The sequence below is a fragment of the Trematomus bernacchii genome, unplaced genomic scaffold (genome assembly GCF_902827165.1).
Source record: "Trematomus bernacchii unplaced genomic scaffold, fTreBer1.1, whole genome shotgun sequence".
NCBI classification, from domain to species: domain Eukaryota; kingdom Metazoa; phylum Chordata; class Actinopteri; order Perciformes; family Nototheniidae; genus Trematomus; species Trematomus bernacchii.
The window spans coordinates 4,691,544-4,707,382 of NW_022987778.1; the positions used below are offsets into that span (position 1 = coordinate 4,691,544).

Consider the following 15,839-nt stretch of genomic DNA (forward strand, 5'->3'; position numbering starts at 1 on the left):
TCCAACATTGAATGTTGGGGGGTCAGGCTTTAACCACTTAATTGTATTTGTAGGAGATATTTCTTAGCTCTTCCGTCAATGCCTTCTAGTATCACACCTAGTTTTGCCACCCGCCAACCATTGCTTTATATACATGTATAGTAGTTAGTTATTCTGTAGTATTCGCTCCGCAGGGTTTAACCCTCATGATAAGAGCGCCTCACACAAGTTGTGTGTGAAGAGGCAGCAAAAGAAACCCCCGCTGTGTTTGCTGGAGACTATAAACTATATAGATGCAGGCTTACAGGAAAAAATTGAGAATATGCCGAGCAGGAAAATGAGGAAGAACTCATGGAATTGTTATCTAATTTGTAAATAATTTACTACTAGGGGCTGTGCTGGTTGTATGATGTGTTAATTGTCTTTATTATTGGGGTCAATTTTTGACAAATGCTTCTGGGCCAGTGGTTACAATGGTGGCGCAAGTGAAATAGAAAATCAACATGGCCCGGGTTTTACCCTTACCCTGCACTAGTTTGTGGAAATAGGATCCCAGTTTACAAAATCTTTTTCAAATGCAAGTCTGTATAAAAATCTGAATCAATCACACTTTATTTGATAATGTGAAGTAGCTTGGACTACCACAGAGGTTTAAGTTATTTTGTACATTTTATATTGTGTTTTCTTGATATACTCTATTGATATATATATATTTTCTACAGTTGATATGTACATATTTACAGTGGTCTATTTTTTGGTTTATTTTCGGTTATTTTTCAATATAATACATTTTTAATTAGTGTAATGCCTGTTTACATGCTGCTGTGACAAAAATAAAGCCCAATTTAGATGACTATAATGTATGTAATCTAATTGAACCCTTATGATCAGGTTTTCAAGGATTTTATCTACTCTCTTTGCAGGTTCGCACCTTCTACACGCAGGTGCTGAGCGAAGAGGAGCTGCAGAGACTTTGCCAGAACATGGCCGGGGCCCTGAAGGGAGCACAGCTCTTCATCCAAAAGCGCCTGGTACACTTTACTACACACAGTGTTTCACTCTGTTATGATTTACACGTGGATTTTTGATTGAATGACCATGTGAAGATTTTTTAAAAAGTATCCAGTAGTGAAATCAGTTAACTTTTAATCGAAGCATTTATATTAGTTACCCAAAAGAAAAGAAAACAATGCCAGTTGTTCCATGATGAAACCACAGGATGTAGCGTTTTAAAACACCAAATGTTCCCCGGAGCCTGTGCTCTGAACCGTGTAGCTTTGTGGGTGTAGGCAGGCGTATTTATGTTGCAAGGTTCCTCACACAAAGCACTTTCAATGTGTCTTACACACACACATGAAAACAAACTAAGTCTGTATATGCTCCTTTTATTAAATCCTATAGAGATAATTCTGATGTAAAATAAATACATTAGAAGGCAACACAAAAGGACAGGTTTTTAAAGCTTTTAGGGTAAGGTGGTGCAGAGTTACTGAATAAATCTTCAATTACTTACTTTGGAAACAGTGACCTACTTTATGCTGAGAACCTAAAGAGTCTGGCTGTTAAGATTGTAAAGCAGATTTATATAGAGTGATGTTCACAGTGACTTCAGTTTCCCATTGGGTCTTTAATCCGGTCAATCCACTGAATAGGGTTGGTGAGGGACACATCATACACACAATTCACTTGATAAGGCTTTTGGATCATGTAAATACATTTAATACCGTCTTTTTTTGGTTGATTCTATTAAAATATATGATTCAATAATCATTTGTTAATTTTGTTTCATTCACATGTTAGTTCTGATTTATGCAATTCATGGTGTGGCAACTGCCACTGGTCTCCTCTACTGTTACACTGAAAACTGCCGGAAAACAGGTTTCATCACATTTTGCCAGTTAATACTGCACCCTCAGCCAGTGCATGCAAAAGTCAAAACGAAAGTTATAGTTTGTGTTTCTCTGGAAACGCTACTGTCTTCGCTCTGCCTGTCTGACCGTCTCAGGGTTGCAAAACAGCATGCCGCAGTGAGAGATACACAGCAGGCTTGTTTACTTCAATTATGAAATGGAAGTCAATATGAGTTTAAACAAAAAATTAAATAAATAACAACATTCAGTGCAGTCCAATAAGGGTGTGCTGCTGTGTGAAGTACAGAAAGGAGGCCAAAAAACAAACTGCGTACTATGGTGCACGGCACATTTGTTAAGGAACCAGAAATCTAAATAAAATTCTCTAGCGATCTTTTGAATCAAACTACGAACTGTTTCTGTATGCCCAACCCTAGCACTGAATCAGTATTTCATCTACATAATTATGATTTAAAATAAATACAACAATGCAAATATGACAACAGAAGCAAAGCAACCAGATGTTTTGTTTTGGTTCACCATAGCAGCATGCAGAGAACTACCAAACCCATATAAACTAATACAGTAACATTTAAAGAGTTCATTATTCAGTACTTTCTCTCAAGCTGCCCCTACGCTCTCAAACTGTCAGCTCACCACAGTGACTGGAACCCTGTGGCTTGTGTGGAAGTGGGTAAATCACCCTCTGTGCACGGTGTTCATGCTTCCTCGTTCCACTTTGCAAAAACAATCTACCACATTTGACCAATTTATTTTTCCTATTACAAACTATGAAGTTGGATGTTGAAAAAAAGTTTGAAACCAACGTGGTTCAATTCTCTCTCAAAGTATTTCTCTACAACAATAAATAATAAGATTTTTTAAGATGTATTTTTTTGTAGTTTTTACTTTAACACTCCCTTCACAACACAATTGTAAAAAACCCACCAACTATGATGAAATTGTGATGGAATTGTTGACTTGTCATAGATTCATTCATTCTCATATGTTCATCCATTTTGTCTACGTGACTGCTATTTTTATATATTTATTGTTGTGTCATGTATATATTTTTTTTATACTGTATATTTTTATCTTTGGGACGGTGGGACACGGTATTTCGTTCTCTTTGTACCACACCTACACATCGACTTGATAAATCCTGAATGGTGCACAGAAGAACGTGACAAAGCAAGAATACTACAGAGGACAAGAGTTTCGTGTTCTCATGAGAAGAAACAAATGGCCCTGACTTTGGCAGATAATGGTTTGGTTTCAGTTTAGAAAACCTGTTTTCAAAGCCTAAAGTCTCACTGTGGTTCTTCATGCAGGTGGAGAACTTGAAGGCTGTTCATGCAGACTATGGCAACCGCGTTCAGAGCCTTCTCAACAAGTACAACGCCAAGAACAAGAAGGTAAACACTCTCGCTGTGAGGTCTAATCCAGTGTTGAGTAACAGTCCATCCATGTATAGATGTTTAGATTGGATGAAATGTTAATTTGTGATTTCTCTTTATTACATATTTCATAATGCCACCAGTTAAGCTTGAATATGCCATGTATCTTACTGTATGTTCATTTAAATAATATCCTCTTTCTCTCTCTTCTCCACTTTTGTGTTTTTCAGAACACAGAAGTGCACGTTTACAGCCGCCCAGGAGCCTCGGCCATTGATGTGAAGCCTTACTGTAAATGTCCACAGAGGGCATGATGAGATATGATTGTTTGCTATAAATCCTCAGGTTGTGTGTGTACTACTATGTTGTAATCCTCCAACTATAATCTTAAACTTCAATATAAAGTAATCAGATGTATTCAAAATGTTTTTCTCTTATGGTTAGTTTTCCCTCAGTAATCATGAAAAGCTATATTTTATTTAGTACAAATGGCTCTGGAAACCCTTTGTCAGTCTAACTATAAAGCTTGCTTGCTTATGGTCATCTGCCCTACTCATTATATGCAATTTATGAGGAGCAAGTATCAAGATGAGGAATTTATATCCATTACTGCTAAATCTTTAGTGCCTTTTGTGTGTTGATGACTACCAAATACAGATTATTTTAACCTTAAATCACGAGAACCAGTTATGAAATGCTCTGCTTGATGTTGTAGTTCAACACTTATTCTTCTGTAGACAGAGACTATACTTTAATACCATTGTTAAGATGTTCATTGACATTAAATCTATAAGTTCTGATATAAATGGTATTACAATTAAACACTGTCCAAAAATTCCCACTGTTGTGGTTTAACAGCATATTACGAAATATGAAGTTTGGAGTCTGATTATTGCAGATTCACCTTTCAGTTGAACTTTAAATCCCTTTATCCTGAGAAGAGAGCACACAGATCTCAAACAGTGCATCAATATTCAAGGTTTGTACATGTCATCTGCTAGTTTTGTATTTACTTTCAAATGTTCTTCTGAATGTAAACTGTTTTTATATTATTGTTAGAGTTCTTAAACTCTTTCAAATGAGATGTGTAATTAGTGCTTGTCATATTTAATTCAATTGTAATCAAAGCCTTTCAGCAGCTTCTATTTGTCTCCATTTCTTCTGTTCTCGCCGTCTTTCTAAAGCAGGTTTGTCTTCATGGATCTTTTAAAACAGTATTCAAAGATACATTTACATTTTAATTGAGCTAATTGACTTAAAACGTATCATTTCAGTGTGTTTTATTAAGTGATATAGCAAAACTGATTGAGTGGGTTTCCTGCCAAGACCGTAGAAAGGCTTGTGGGTTTTGAAACTACTTTCCAGAAAAATATGTTTGTGTTGTCTGACCCCACCTCAGTGTTTAAGCAGCAGTTGTGATAGACATAGCAATCTGAAGTGATGGCAACATCAGGACGTAGTATCATGAGAAGCTTGGGTAATACCAAGGGCTCAGAGAGGAGCTAGAGAATATGTGGAAGGTGAAGGCAACAGAGGTTCCAGTGGTGATCGGAGCACTCGGGGCAGTGACCCCTAAACTTGGAAATGGCATCAGAAAATCTCAGGAACAACATCCATGATCTCTATCCAGATGAGCACAGTCCTAGGAACAGCTAAGATACTGCTCACAACCTGCAAGGAATGAAGAACGAGTGGGGCGAGAACAAAGCCAATACCATTTTATTACCAAGCTGTATTGTAAATTGCTTATTACATTATCGTGTATTTTTCTTTTGGCAGCAACTCTTTTTCCTTTGCTAATTGCCTTGAGGAACAAAAGTGTGCATCAAGACTCTTCAGACCTTATTTTTAAGAAAGCAAATCGTATGTTCCTTGTGCAGCAACAGCCAACCCAAGTAGGTTGCCTATGCGTTTGTCTCATTGGTTTTCGGGCCGCGCTACGTAAAGCACCCAGCTTAAAAAGAAAAACCCACACTGACCACCGTGACACTGTGAGTTGCTCAGCTTGTCTGCTAGTCGCACCTCAAACTGTAGTTGAGCTGACAGCCATGTATCCTGCAGGTTACCCACCTGAGAATATCCCATTGCAGGGGAGATACCCAGTGGTTCAGGGACACCCTGGAGTATCTACAGTGGTTCAGGGACACCCTGGAGTATCTACAGTGGTTCAGTACACATCTGTGAGCGTCCCCCCTGAGCCCCCCAGGGACCACATCATCTGGTCCCTCTGCTGCTTTCTACACCCCTTCGGCCTCGGACTGGCGGCCTTCATCTACTCCATCAAGGTGAGTTTCATACATGGGTAATATTATTTTATGGCCTATTAATTAAAGAATAATGCAAACAAAATGTGTTTGTTATTGGCAGGCAGTTGCAGAACCAGAATTGTTAATCTTGAATACTTAAGATGTAGGGTTAGAACGTATTATTTAAAAAAAGAAACACTAAAAAGTTGTAAAAAAAGAAACTATAAAAGGACTACGGACACTTCAAAAGATGGAATCAGACACAGAACATTTCTTATGGGGAAAGAGATAAAGAGATAAAAAATTGCATTTAAGTTTTAGAAAATCTATGAATCCACTTAAAATGTATGTGTTTTTGGTCCTTTCAGGCCAGAGACCGGAAGGTGGTTGGAGATATGGAAGGAGCCCGACGCTACGGCTCCACCGCCCGCCGCCTCAACATCTTGGCCACAGTCCTGGGTCCCATCCTGTTCCTTATTTGCTTTATTCCCACCATCATTTTTGTCAATTATTAGATAAACTATCCTCGAGACACTGTACCTCTGTATGGAGGTTGAATTTGAAAGGGCAGAGTGTTTTCTGAAGCTGTGACTTGGTGATAATTCTCTTTATCTGCTTTGCGGTTATGGCTACTGTTTTAAACGTTTTACTTATATCTTCAAGCAAAACGTTTTTATTTTTGTTACAAAAGTCTTAAATGGAACTCCTGTATGTTTCCATAATGACAATGTGTAGTAATTCTTGCAAGAGTTACCTAATAAATTCTATTTCCCTGTCGGCAACAGTTTCATTTTGTGCTAAACTGTAACAGATGGTGTTTTCAAAATAAAGAACCCCACCCAAAGAAGAAAAGGGAACTGAGTGTATGGTACTATTTCCATATTCTACTATTTTTGGTGTACTATTGAAATGTTATTGTCTATAACTGTTACTACTTTAACTGTCCTGCTAACTCAGCTGAAACACTCTTATTCTAAGCACTCCATGCATTGTATTAACACTGCATGAAGTGCTCAGAATAACTTCGTACAGAAAATATGTTTTTGCAGGGCTGCCAACTCTAACACATTGACCATCAGACTCAACCATTTAAAGACATGTAATACATTACATTAAAGGGTAAGTGAGCTCTAATGATATTGTAACACTTCACAAATGTACTCCGTTTTAAACTCTCATATATTTAATTTCCTTCAGTGGTCAATGTAATGCTGTCAGGTAGATGCTGACTGTAGCGTCCCCGGCTCAAATGGTCATACTCTCCAACTGATGGTATATGTTTATTGCACACCCTTGCATGTATACAGTCTAAAAAGTCATTCAGGGGACCTTTTACCACCACTTAATTAAATGCATGGTTGCAAGATACAAATTTGAATTAATTGATTTAGATAAACATTTTAAGTTGCAAACATTAATTTATAAGTTGTGTTGACGTAATAATGTTGGTAATTACATCAACTTAATATTGTGTGTAATTTAAACTCGGATGTATGCGTTAATTGACTTAAAACAAAATTATAGTTGTAGTAAGTAATGCAATTGGCTTGATAACTTAATTGTTCTACACCTTGAGTTAAGGATTTCAAGTCCACTCCCACTTACAGTAACATGCCTGGACAAGTTCCGACAGTTAATACAAATAGAAATACTATACAAAGGACATTTTTAAGGTGAGTGTCATCTGTTGTCATTCAAATATAGTAGATAGCCTTGTAGTTGCACTGTATAGGCAAATTGCTGTTTGACCAAAATTACCAGCCTTTGAACTGTGAATAGTTCTGTGAGAGGGTACAAAGTAGTAGAGGCTACTGTGAGTGTAAAAATACTTTGGTTACTATTGTGATATAACTTTTTATTTAAAAAAATGCTTGGTGAAGCAGATCAAGGACATGCTTCTTGAGGTAGGATCGTTATTTAGAGTTGTCATTGAAATGCAAGTTGTTGGCAGTCACCCATTCAGAATATATTAATTTAGGTCATTTCTCTTTTTTTCCTTTTTCAAAAATAGCACAATACAATTGAAGTACGCAGAGAACTAGCCATCCGCTGCCTTGTCGTGTACCTTGGAGAAAAGGAAGAGGACCTTTTCAAGGAGTTTAGCAACGTAATTAAAAATATTGAAATAAAATTAAATCCATGGGCACAGTGACAAAAGCACTGCTCTCTGTCAGTTACATTTTGAAGCATATTGCACTTTTGGCCACACCCCAATCAATAATATCTTAGCAACGTTCAGCATGGATAAGTGTTGACAGCAATGGCATGGGAAAAATTTGATTGTGTAAAATTTGAAAAGTGGCTTCTGCTCTGCACTTTACCAGTTGAAATATTGTATGGAACCTGCTAAAAAGATGAGAAGGTACACTAAAACTTGCACGGTTGTGATTGACAAAATCTGTCCACATGCATTTAAACACTAGGCAGGTAAGTACTCAAAACCACCTCTGTGTGTCTTCAGGACCACATTGCGATGATGACACACACATGCAGACTCAATAGGTGAAAACAATCCCAGCGTTGCTTTAGCAGCTGGTAATAATGGCTCTGAATTCGCTAAGAGTGACAGTTTAAAAAGTATGCAATTACCTAATTCATTATCTCTTATGCGCTAACCTATTATTTAATGTGCTTCAAAAGGACATGAATATCGCCATCATCAGTGACCGGTCCACCCCAATCTGACCATACGGTGGCAACCATCGTGGTCGAGGGAAACAAATGAATGAGCAAGCATTCTGCGTTACATTTTTTCATACTGTTTAAAATAATGACTGTCGGCAGTGTAAACATCTTTGTTACATCTTTTGTAAAATTGATGTGTGTGATCTGCAGATTGGTGGCCATTGAGAGTTTGTTACTGTAGTTTTACAAAAACGTTACAGATTTTACATATCTGGCACTGGTTTTAAATATGCAAAGGCCTCTAACTTCGATGTGATGGCAGCATTTATTTGCTGTGTCCCCATTTCCCATGGTAATATGGCTAATGTGTTTATTTATTATTTGTGGGGCAATTTAAATTTGTGTTATTTATCTTTTTTTTCTCAAGATTTAAATGAAGCTCAGCGCAAGTTCTTTCAGGAAGACTGGGTGTTTATACATTCACTCCGCAGCTGCATATAATCAGCTCGTCAACACAGGCATTCTCTTTAACCTATTACATTTCACCTCATTCTCCAGCAGCCAATCACTGTGCTGCAGCCAAACTTTAAAATGGTTCTCCTCTCTCCTGCAGTCAGCTGTGATTTCAGGTTTTCATGCTGCCGCCCGCCTCCTCCCCATCCACCTCCTTTCATCATATCCAGTGCCAGGAGAGCTAATCCAAAGACCTCATCACACCTCCTCTTCATCCCATCTCCTCATCAAATCCAGATCTTCAGCATCATCACCAGTGATAGACCCTGGGGGGGTTCCCTATATGCTCACGGCTGCATTTCCCCCTTTAGATATACGATTTCAGGATCGGGGTCTAATCGCCAAAGACTTAACATTTATCATAAGACATGTGTCAATAAATGTTCAAACAAAATGAAGTCTCTCCTGATTGAAATATCATGTGTTGAAATAATCAACTGCAGTTCAAAATAAAAAAGTGAATTGCCTAACATTTTTGTTGTGGAATTAATTAATTTCTTTCTTTAAAGCCAAAAACATGAAAAAGCTAAAAAAATAAATATTGAATACAATATATTTGGAGCAAATGAATTTATAAATGGTTGTCAACTTAAAAACTTGTGTTCACAATGATTGTAATAAATTATATATAACTTAAAATTCCTTTTAAATAATGTGGTAAAACTAGTTGGAACAACTACATTTTTGGAGTAAAAAACGTGTGTTTATGCTACCAATTATTAAGTAAGTGTTAATTGAAAACACCTCTGATTGTAGAGGAAAAGCCTTCTCCTCTAACTCAAATAAGTTTGTTGGTTTAACACAATTTCATTAAAAGTTGTCATAACTCAATAAACATTGATGCAAACTGTTGCATTGATTTTCTTTGTTGAGCCAAAGCATTTGTTTTTAGAGTGTAGGAGCATTCGGGGCAGTGACCCCTAAACTTGGAAATGGCATCAGAACATTTCAGGAACAACATCCATGATCTCTAACAAGATGCGCATAGGAACCAACACACTCTCACTCCCTAAACGTCCAGGAGCGACGCTTGGTCAGGGTCCCGTGGCGTGCAGTTGGGACGCGCCGAGGCTCCTCCAGCTTCATAAATGGACGCAAAGAGCTTTCAACTGATTGCAATGTATTCCCATCGGCGGCGGTATTTGACGCTCAGGGAAGCACCGCATCGGTCCATGTCGGCGGCCCTTAAAGGCAATGTGAGTGTCCATTCCCATTGGATAACGGATAATTGTACACCCGGAAGTAACTATTCTCCTTACTGTCGATTGATTTGACAGTGATATCTGCACTACTCATCAAATAAAAAACACCAGATTATCCTTGTTAATTACACAACATTGATTGGTTTAAATTGTGTGCAATGCTTTTGTATTTTTCCCCTTCGATTCGGAGAAACAAATATTTTTTCGGAGTTTAGGATGGCAGAAGACACTACACTACCCAGAATCCTCAGCTATCATTTAGGACTACAGCATGTGCTTTGTTTGACAAACCCCGTGATTAGTTCTCAAGCTCTGTGATTGGTTGACCTCCAACCATGAAAAAAAACGTTTCGTAAAAGATAAAATCATACTTTATTCAGCAGTGCTTGCTTTACTCTTTGAAAGTCATCACATGAATGCATTGTAATAAATGGTTCGGCTGCATTAAATATTACACATCTGTCGGGCATCAGAATAGACCGGAAACTATTCTTTTACCGTTCTGTTTTAATTTCACAATAAAGTTAGTAGTAATAATTTGTTTTGATATTATTGTTTTTAGACCGCTGGGTCATGTTAAGACCATCTTTTCTGTGTTGCTGTGGGTTTTTTCCATCGCTTTTGTGTTACAAATATCAAAACAATAACTAAATATATCCGTCGTAAACTAAACCAGAAACAGCAGTATATTTTATTTTGGTAACACTGTAAACTTGACAGCTTTTTAACCCAAACCACCTACTGGTTAAAGCACGTTATTACACGTTTAGAGTAATTGCAATGCAGGTAGATTGTGTTGCTTTTTAATGACTGTTTAAAATGCCTTTTTCTTAATGTCTTTCATTTTTTTAAAGCACTTTTGAATGTGTTATATTTTATGAAAACATTTAAATATTAAGAGTATATACAAAATAGGAGGAAAGTAGAAGGTCAACGATAGAAATATAGAATAGAAAATAGCTAGAAGATACTGTAAATGGTATCTAGAATAAAACAGTTTAGTGCCGGATGTACAAAGATATTAATAGGAGGATGTGCAAAACCAACACACTCTCATTCCATAAACGTCCAGGAGTGACGCTTGGTCAGGGTCCCGAGGCGTGCAGTTGGGACGCTCCTAGGCTCCTTCAGCTTCATAAACAGACGCAAATAGCTTTCAACTGATTGCAATGTATTCCCATCTGCGGCGAGATTTGACGCTCATGGAAGCACGGCATTCGTTTGTGTCGGAGGCTGTTAAAGGCAATGTGAGCATCCATTCCCATTGGATAACGGAGAATTGTACACCCGGAAGTAAGTATTCCCCTTACTGTCGATTGATTTGACAGTGATATCTCCACTATTCATCAACTCAAAAACACCAGATTATCCTTGTTAATTAAACGACATTGATAGGTTTTAGTGTGTGTACAATGCTTTTGTCACGTTTTCCCCTTCAATTCTGAGAAACAAGTAGTTTTCTATGAGTTGTGGATGGCCGAAGACATTACATTACCCACAATCCTCTGTAGCAACCATAGACTGTATATTGCAACAGGCAACAGCTTCGGTTCATGTTAATTTACAAACTCTTCAACTACAACCGTAGTTATATTTAAAAACATGTTAGAAGGCCTCACGAAATACTTTAATGTAAATTAAAATGTAAATGTGAAGGAATGTGTGTATATTAACTGTGGGTTTTTCTCTGGAAGTTTTTCCTTGTATGATGTGAGGGTCAAAGGACAGATGATGCCGTTTTTCTCATACTGATATTCCGCTATGCACGCTGGGATTTGGTGTTTATGCGATGTGAAATCCGAAAACATTTAAAAAAAATTAAATAATACATTATTCCGAGTGTGCTTGCTTTTCTCTTTGAAAGTCATCACATAACGGCATTGTAATACACGTTTCGGCTGCATTAAATATTACATATCTGCCGTAGTTAACTCTATTTATAGAGCCCTGATGAGAACACTTCTAGACAAAGAGGAACTGTCGCCAAAACTGAAAACTTGACGTGGATCTTAAATATATAAGCAATTAAACAACATCTTACATTGCTTTTCACACAATACGTCTCCTTGCAGTATCAACACTAATTCGGCTGACTTTTATATTTGATCCAATTGGTAGATAGGGTGTATTTACGCCATAACGGTGCACAGCTGATAGAAAGGGACACCTACTGGTTAAAGCACGTTATTGCATTTTATAATTGTATTATTAGATATTAATAGGATCCCTATAAAGTATATTCTTTACTCGTCGTTATTGATTGATAATGACTATTTTGCACATCCCTTTCAAGATTTCAAGATTTTCTAAGGTTTATTGACATATCATATTATGCACAACTACGGTGTAGTTATGCAATGAATTAAAAACTTGGGTCGCAGGTTCCTCAACAGTGCATTACAAGACATCTATCAATATGTGTGTACCTCCATTGTCATATTCTGCACATTTCTTATGCTATCTACATACATCTTATAGGAGTATAATACATATGTATAATATCAGTTAAAATAAGTGCTTAAACATAGTTAACATTGCAGGAAAGCAATATATTAGACGTTAAGTACTTTGTCAGGCTTAATATTTATCTGTAGATACAAATGTCACTGTGTGTGCTGTGTGCTCTGCATGTGTGACCATCAAAACTACTTGTTTCTCAGAATTGAAGGGGAAAACGTGACAAAAGCATTGTACACTAAAACCTATCAATGTCGTTTAATTAACGAGGATAATCTGGTGTTTTTGAGTTGATGAATAGTGGAGATATCACTGTCAAATCAATCGACAGTAAGGGGAATACTTATTTCCGGGTGTACAATTCTCCGTTATCCAATGGGAATGGACGCTCACATTGCCTTTAACAGCCGCCGACACAAACGAATGCCGTGCTTCCATGAGCGTCAAATCCCGCCGCAGATGGGAATACATTGCAATCAGTTGAAAGCTATTTGCGTCTGTTTATGAAGCTGAAGGAGCCTAGGAGCGTCCCAACTGCACGCCTCGGGACCCTGACCAAGCGTCACTCCTGGACGTTTATGGAGTGAGAGTGTTGGACCGGACAAAAAGACGTGATGCAGGCACGAAACGTGGCGTATCATATGCACGCAAAACTCGGACTCAGAACTCAATGGGAATGGTTGGCGTATCATATGCACGCAAAATCGGACCTCTTCGTATCTATTGCACGCATTTCCAATGTGTAAAGTCGTGTCATATGTACGCAGACTGAAGAGAGTGGGTTGAGTTCAACAGTTGAAAGTTTAGGAAACACCAAGATTGTGAAGCAATTCAATATTTATCTTTTTTTTAATGTTGTGTAAAGCTAATAAATTGTTATTGAATTCCTCATAACGAAGCTAATATATTTTCGTTAAGCTAACTTCACCACATGAAAAAACTTGAAAATGTGTAAATCCACCTGCCAGTTCTGATGGAAAGATGAAGTTGCGCTGACTCTGGTGGAGGCAGGTTCTGATTGGACCTCAATGATCCCATGTGACCTGGAGCGATATCATGCTCTCTCTCTCAGCAAAGGTTGCAGCAGTGGTTGTATTAAATACAACCACTGATGTTTGTCATACTTAAATTAAAGCGTCTTTTGCCAAAGTTCCTCTTTTGTAAGAGTTACTAGATGCCGGCCAATAAGCTGGAGGCTAGTTTCCCATTGGCATTAAGAGTTATGTTATATTGTGTTGCTGCTCTATTTGAATCAGAACCATTGGAAATACGTTTTTACTCCAAAGAGGTGATTGTGGGATTGATTCACTCCTGTTTTACTGTACATCTCAGAGTCTCAGAATGCTTCCTTGTGTTCGTTCACTTGTGCATATCATTTTAAGAATTAAATGTTAGTTACCTGCAGGGCCGTCCCTGGCCAACTTGAGGCCCACGCAAAGTTATATGATGGGGCCCTCTGTTTCGCTAGCGTCGACGGGGGGGGTGCTAGTGGAGCCTTTGCGCTGCATGCGCGCATAGGTGCAGCTCAGTTGAGGCTCCCTCCGCAAGATGAGGCCCCCTCCATAAGGTGAGGCCCCACGCAGTCTGCGTGATCTGCCTGTAGGGAGGGACGGCCCTGGTTACCTGTACCAAAACATATTTTGCTGCTGTTTTTGATGTATTTGTCCTTCTTTCAAAGCACTTCCACTGTAGCCGCAGTCATATCCGACAGAAAATAAATCCAACTTCTACTGCTGTGACATTTTCTTTTTTATGACAATATTATAATGTTATTTAAACTGTCTTTTAAATTGTGCATTGTAATAGTCAGGGTCTTCCTGAATACCAATACATTAAAAATGTCAGCAAACCTATGTGAAAAATCAATCTGAGTTGAAAACTGAAGTGGTACATCATCATTTGAGCTTACTTACCCTGTAAAGTAATATACAGGAAATTACTTTAAATAGATGAGTCTCACAGTCATTGTGTGAGAGTTTGCAGCCCTGCAAATACATATTTTCTGTACAAAGTTACTTGTGCCAGTAATAGTATGTCGTTTTTTTAATTTAACATGGTAAAGCCTGATTGAGAATACAAATGTCCTTTGAAGACTAAGTGTCAGAAAAAGGAAATAGTAGCCAACACCCTGTTCCCGTTTCTTTCCTGGGTGAAGTACTTGATCTTGAAATCCCTGTTGGTTACAGATTAGCACAGTGCACATTTCAAAACACTATAATTTGTGTAAGAGTGAAAAATCACATAAGTGTGTAATGACAAACTGTTTTGCGAAGCACGTCTCAGGGTTATGAAAGTGATACATTTATTGACAAATGAAACTCTCCTCGACAGGGAATTTATTAACAAACACTCCCTGACAAGTCTGACAAGTCTTGACTTGTCAGGGAATGCCAGGGAAGGCCAAGACTGAATGCCAAACCTCACTACAAATTGTCATGAAGGAAACATGCAGGAGTCCAATGTTTTGCTTGATGATATGAGTAAATAGGTTAAATCTGGAGCCATAAGCGTAAAGCAGAGAAAATATCACCAAGCCACAGCTGCAGAAAAACTCTCATGCCCTTGAAACTTAACCTCTATAACGGGAATTTAAGAGCTCGTATATTTGGGAGGCCAGTACACATGCAGTGATGAACATAATAAGGACCATGATGGAAACCAGGGCTGAGGCCAAGATGTTGAGGCAGCGGGCGGTGGAGCCGTAGCGCCGGGCTCCTTCCATATCTCCAACCACCTTCCGGTCTCTGGCCTGAAAGGACCAAAAGCACATTAATTTGAAATTGGATTCTTAGCTTTACTTAACCTCAAAGAACCTTAAATGTCGAACATCAGCTCAATCAAATGCTTTAGATTCATGTGTTGCTATATGTTCATGCTTCCAATGGGATCTTTGCATAATTTATATTTTTTGTGTGTCAAAAATGTCACTTATAGATAGTTTGAAACACATTTAAAGTGTCTGTTGTGTTCTTATTTAAATTATTTATTTTTCCTTATTCAAATTCAATTGTACGTTTTGAGAAAAAATATCTATAATCTTTGAGATTACGATTCCTTGTCCCCCAGCTGCCTGTCCTCTGAATGATTCTTATCATGGACTAAGTGAGGGATGTTTCTTTTTTGTCTGCAAAAACTTGCAATACACCTTTGTAATCTCTCCTTTATTAAAGCTGTCAGTTGTGATGGCAAGATAATGTTAAACTCTTTGTTTACTATTCTTTGCCATGCAGAATATTTCCCATGAATGAAACTCACCTTGATGGAGAAGATGAGAGCCGCCAGTCCCAGGCAGAAGGGGTTTGAGTAGAAAAGGCAGCAGAGGGACCAGATGATGTGGTCCCTGGGGGGCTCAGGGGGGACGCTCACAGTGGTGTATTGAACCCCTGCAGATCCTCCAGGCTGTCCATGAAACCCTTCGTATTTCCCCTGCAATGGGACAGTCTCAGGTGGGAAACCTGCAGAATTCATGGCTGTCGGATCAAATTCAGTTTGAGGTGCGGTCAGCAGGAAAGTTGTGCAACGACTCAACTGTCTCTGTCAGTGTGGCTTTCCTTTTGGAACTTTCTTGGG

The 15,839-nt window shown here is 38.2% G+C and overlaps 3 protein-coding genes across 3 annotated transcripts in view; 2 read left to right on the top strand and 1 right to left on the bottom strand.

Annotated features, from left to right (window-relative positions):
- Positions 1 to 4,369, top strand: part of LOC117497223 (catalase-like) — a 36,056-nt gene extending 31,687 nt beyond the window's left edge. The window contains exons 3-5 of the mRNA XM_034149104.1: positions 903 to 1,010; positions 3,161 to 3,244; positions 3,457 to 4,369. Of these exons, the coding sequence (XP_034004995.1) occupies positions 903 to 1,010; positions 3,161 to 3,244; positions 3,457 to 3,540 (276 nt within the window). The 3' untranslated portion in view covers positions 3,541 to 4,369. The remainder of the gene's footprint in view (positions 1 to 902; positions 1,011 to 3,160; positions 3,245 to 3,456) is intronic.
- A 95-nt stretch (positions 4,370 to 4,464) lies between these two features.
- On the top strand, positions 4,465 to 6,329 carry LOC117497211 (interferon-induced transmembrane protein 3-like). The gene is made up of 2 exons (XM_034149086.1): positions 4,465 to 5,511; positions 5,841 to 6,329. Exons 1-2 carry the CDS (start codon positions 5,092 to 5,094, stop codon positions 5,985 to 5,987), a joined length of 567 nt encoding a protein of 188 aa, XP_034004977.1. The 5' UTR covers positions 4,465 to 5,091; the 3' UTR covers positions 5,988 to 6,329.
- Positions 6,330 to 14,548: 8,219 nt separating this feature from the next.
- LOC117497206 (dispanin subfamily A member 2b-like) lies at positions 14,549 to 15,839 on the bottom strand. Its single transcript, XM_034149077.1, has 2 exons — positions 15,525 to 15,839; positions 14,549 to 15,018 (listed from the first exon to the last, which is right to left on the bottom strand). Exons 1-2 carry the CDS (start codon positions 15,735 to 15,737, stop codon positions 14,839 to 14,841), a joined length of 393 nt encoding a protein of 130 aa, XP_034004968.1. The 5' UTR covers positions 15,738 to 15,839; the 3' UTR covers positions 14,549 to 14,838.

Excerpts from the sequence above, each read along its gene's own strand:
- LOC117497211 (XM_034149086.1), top strand. The coding sequence starts at position 5,092 with ATGTTCCTTGTGCAGCAACAGCCAACCCAAGTAGGTTGCCTATGCGTT. Across the intron at positions 5,512-5,840 it reads CCTTCATCTACTCCATCAAG|GCCAGAGACCGGAAGGTGGT; the intron begins GTGAGTTTCATA and ends TGGTCCTTTCAG.
- LOC117497206 (XM_034149077.1), bottom strand. The coding sequence starts at position 15,737 with ATGAATTCTGCAGGTTTCCCACCTGAGACTGTCCCATTGCAGGGGAAA. Across the intron at positions 15,019-15,524 it reads CTCTCATCTTCTCCATCAAG|GCCAGAGACCGGAAGGTGGT; the intron begins GTGAGTTTCATT and ends TGGTCCTTTCAG.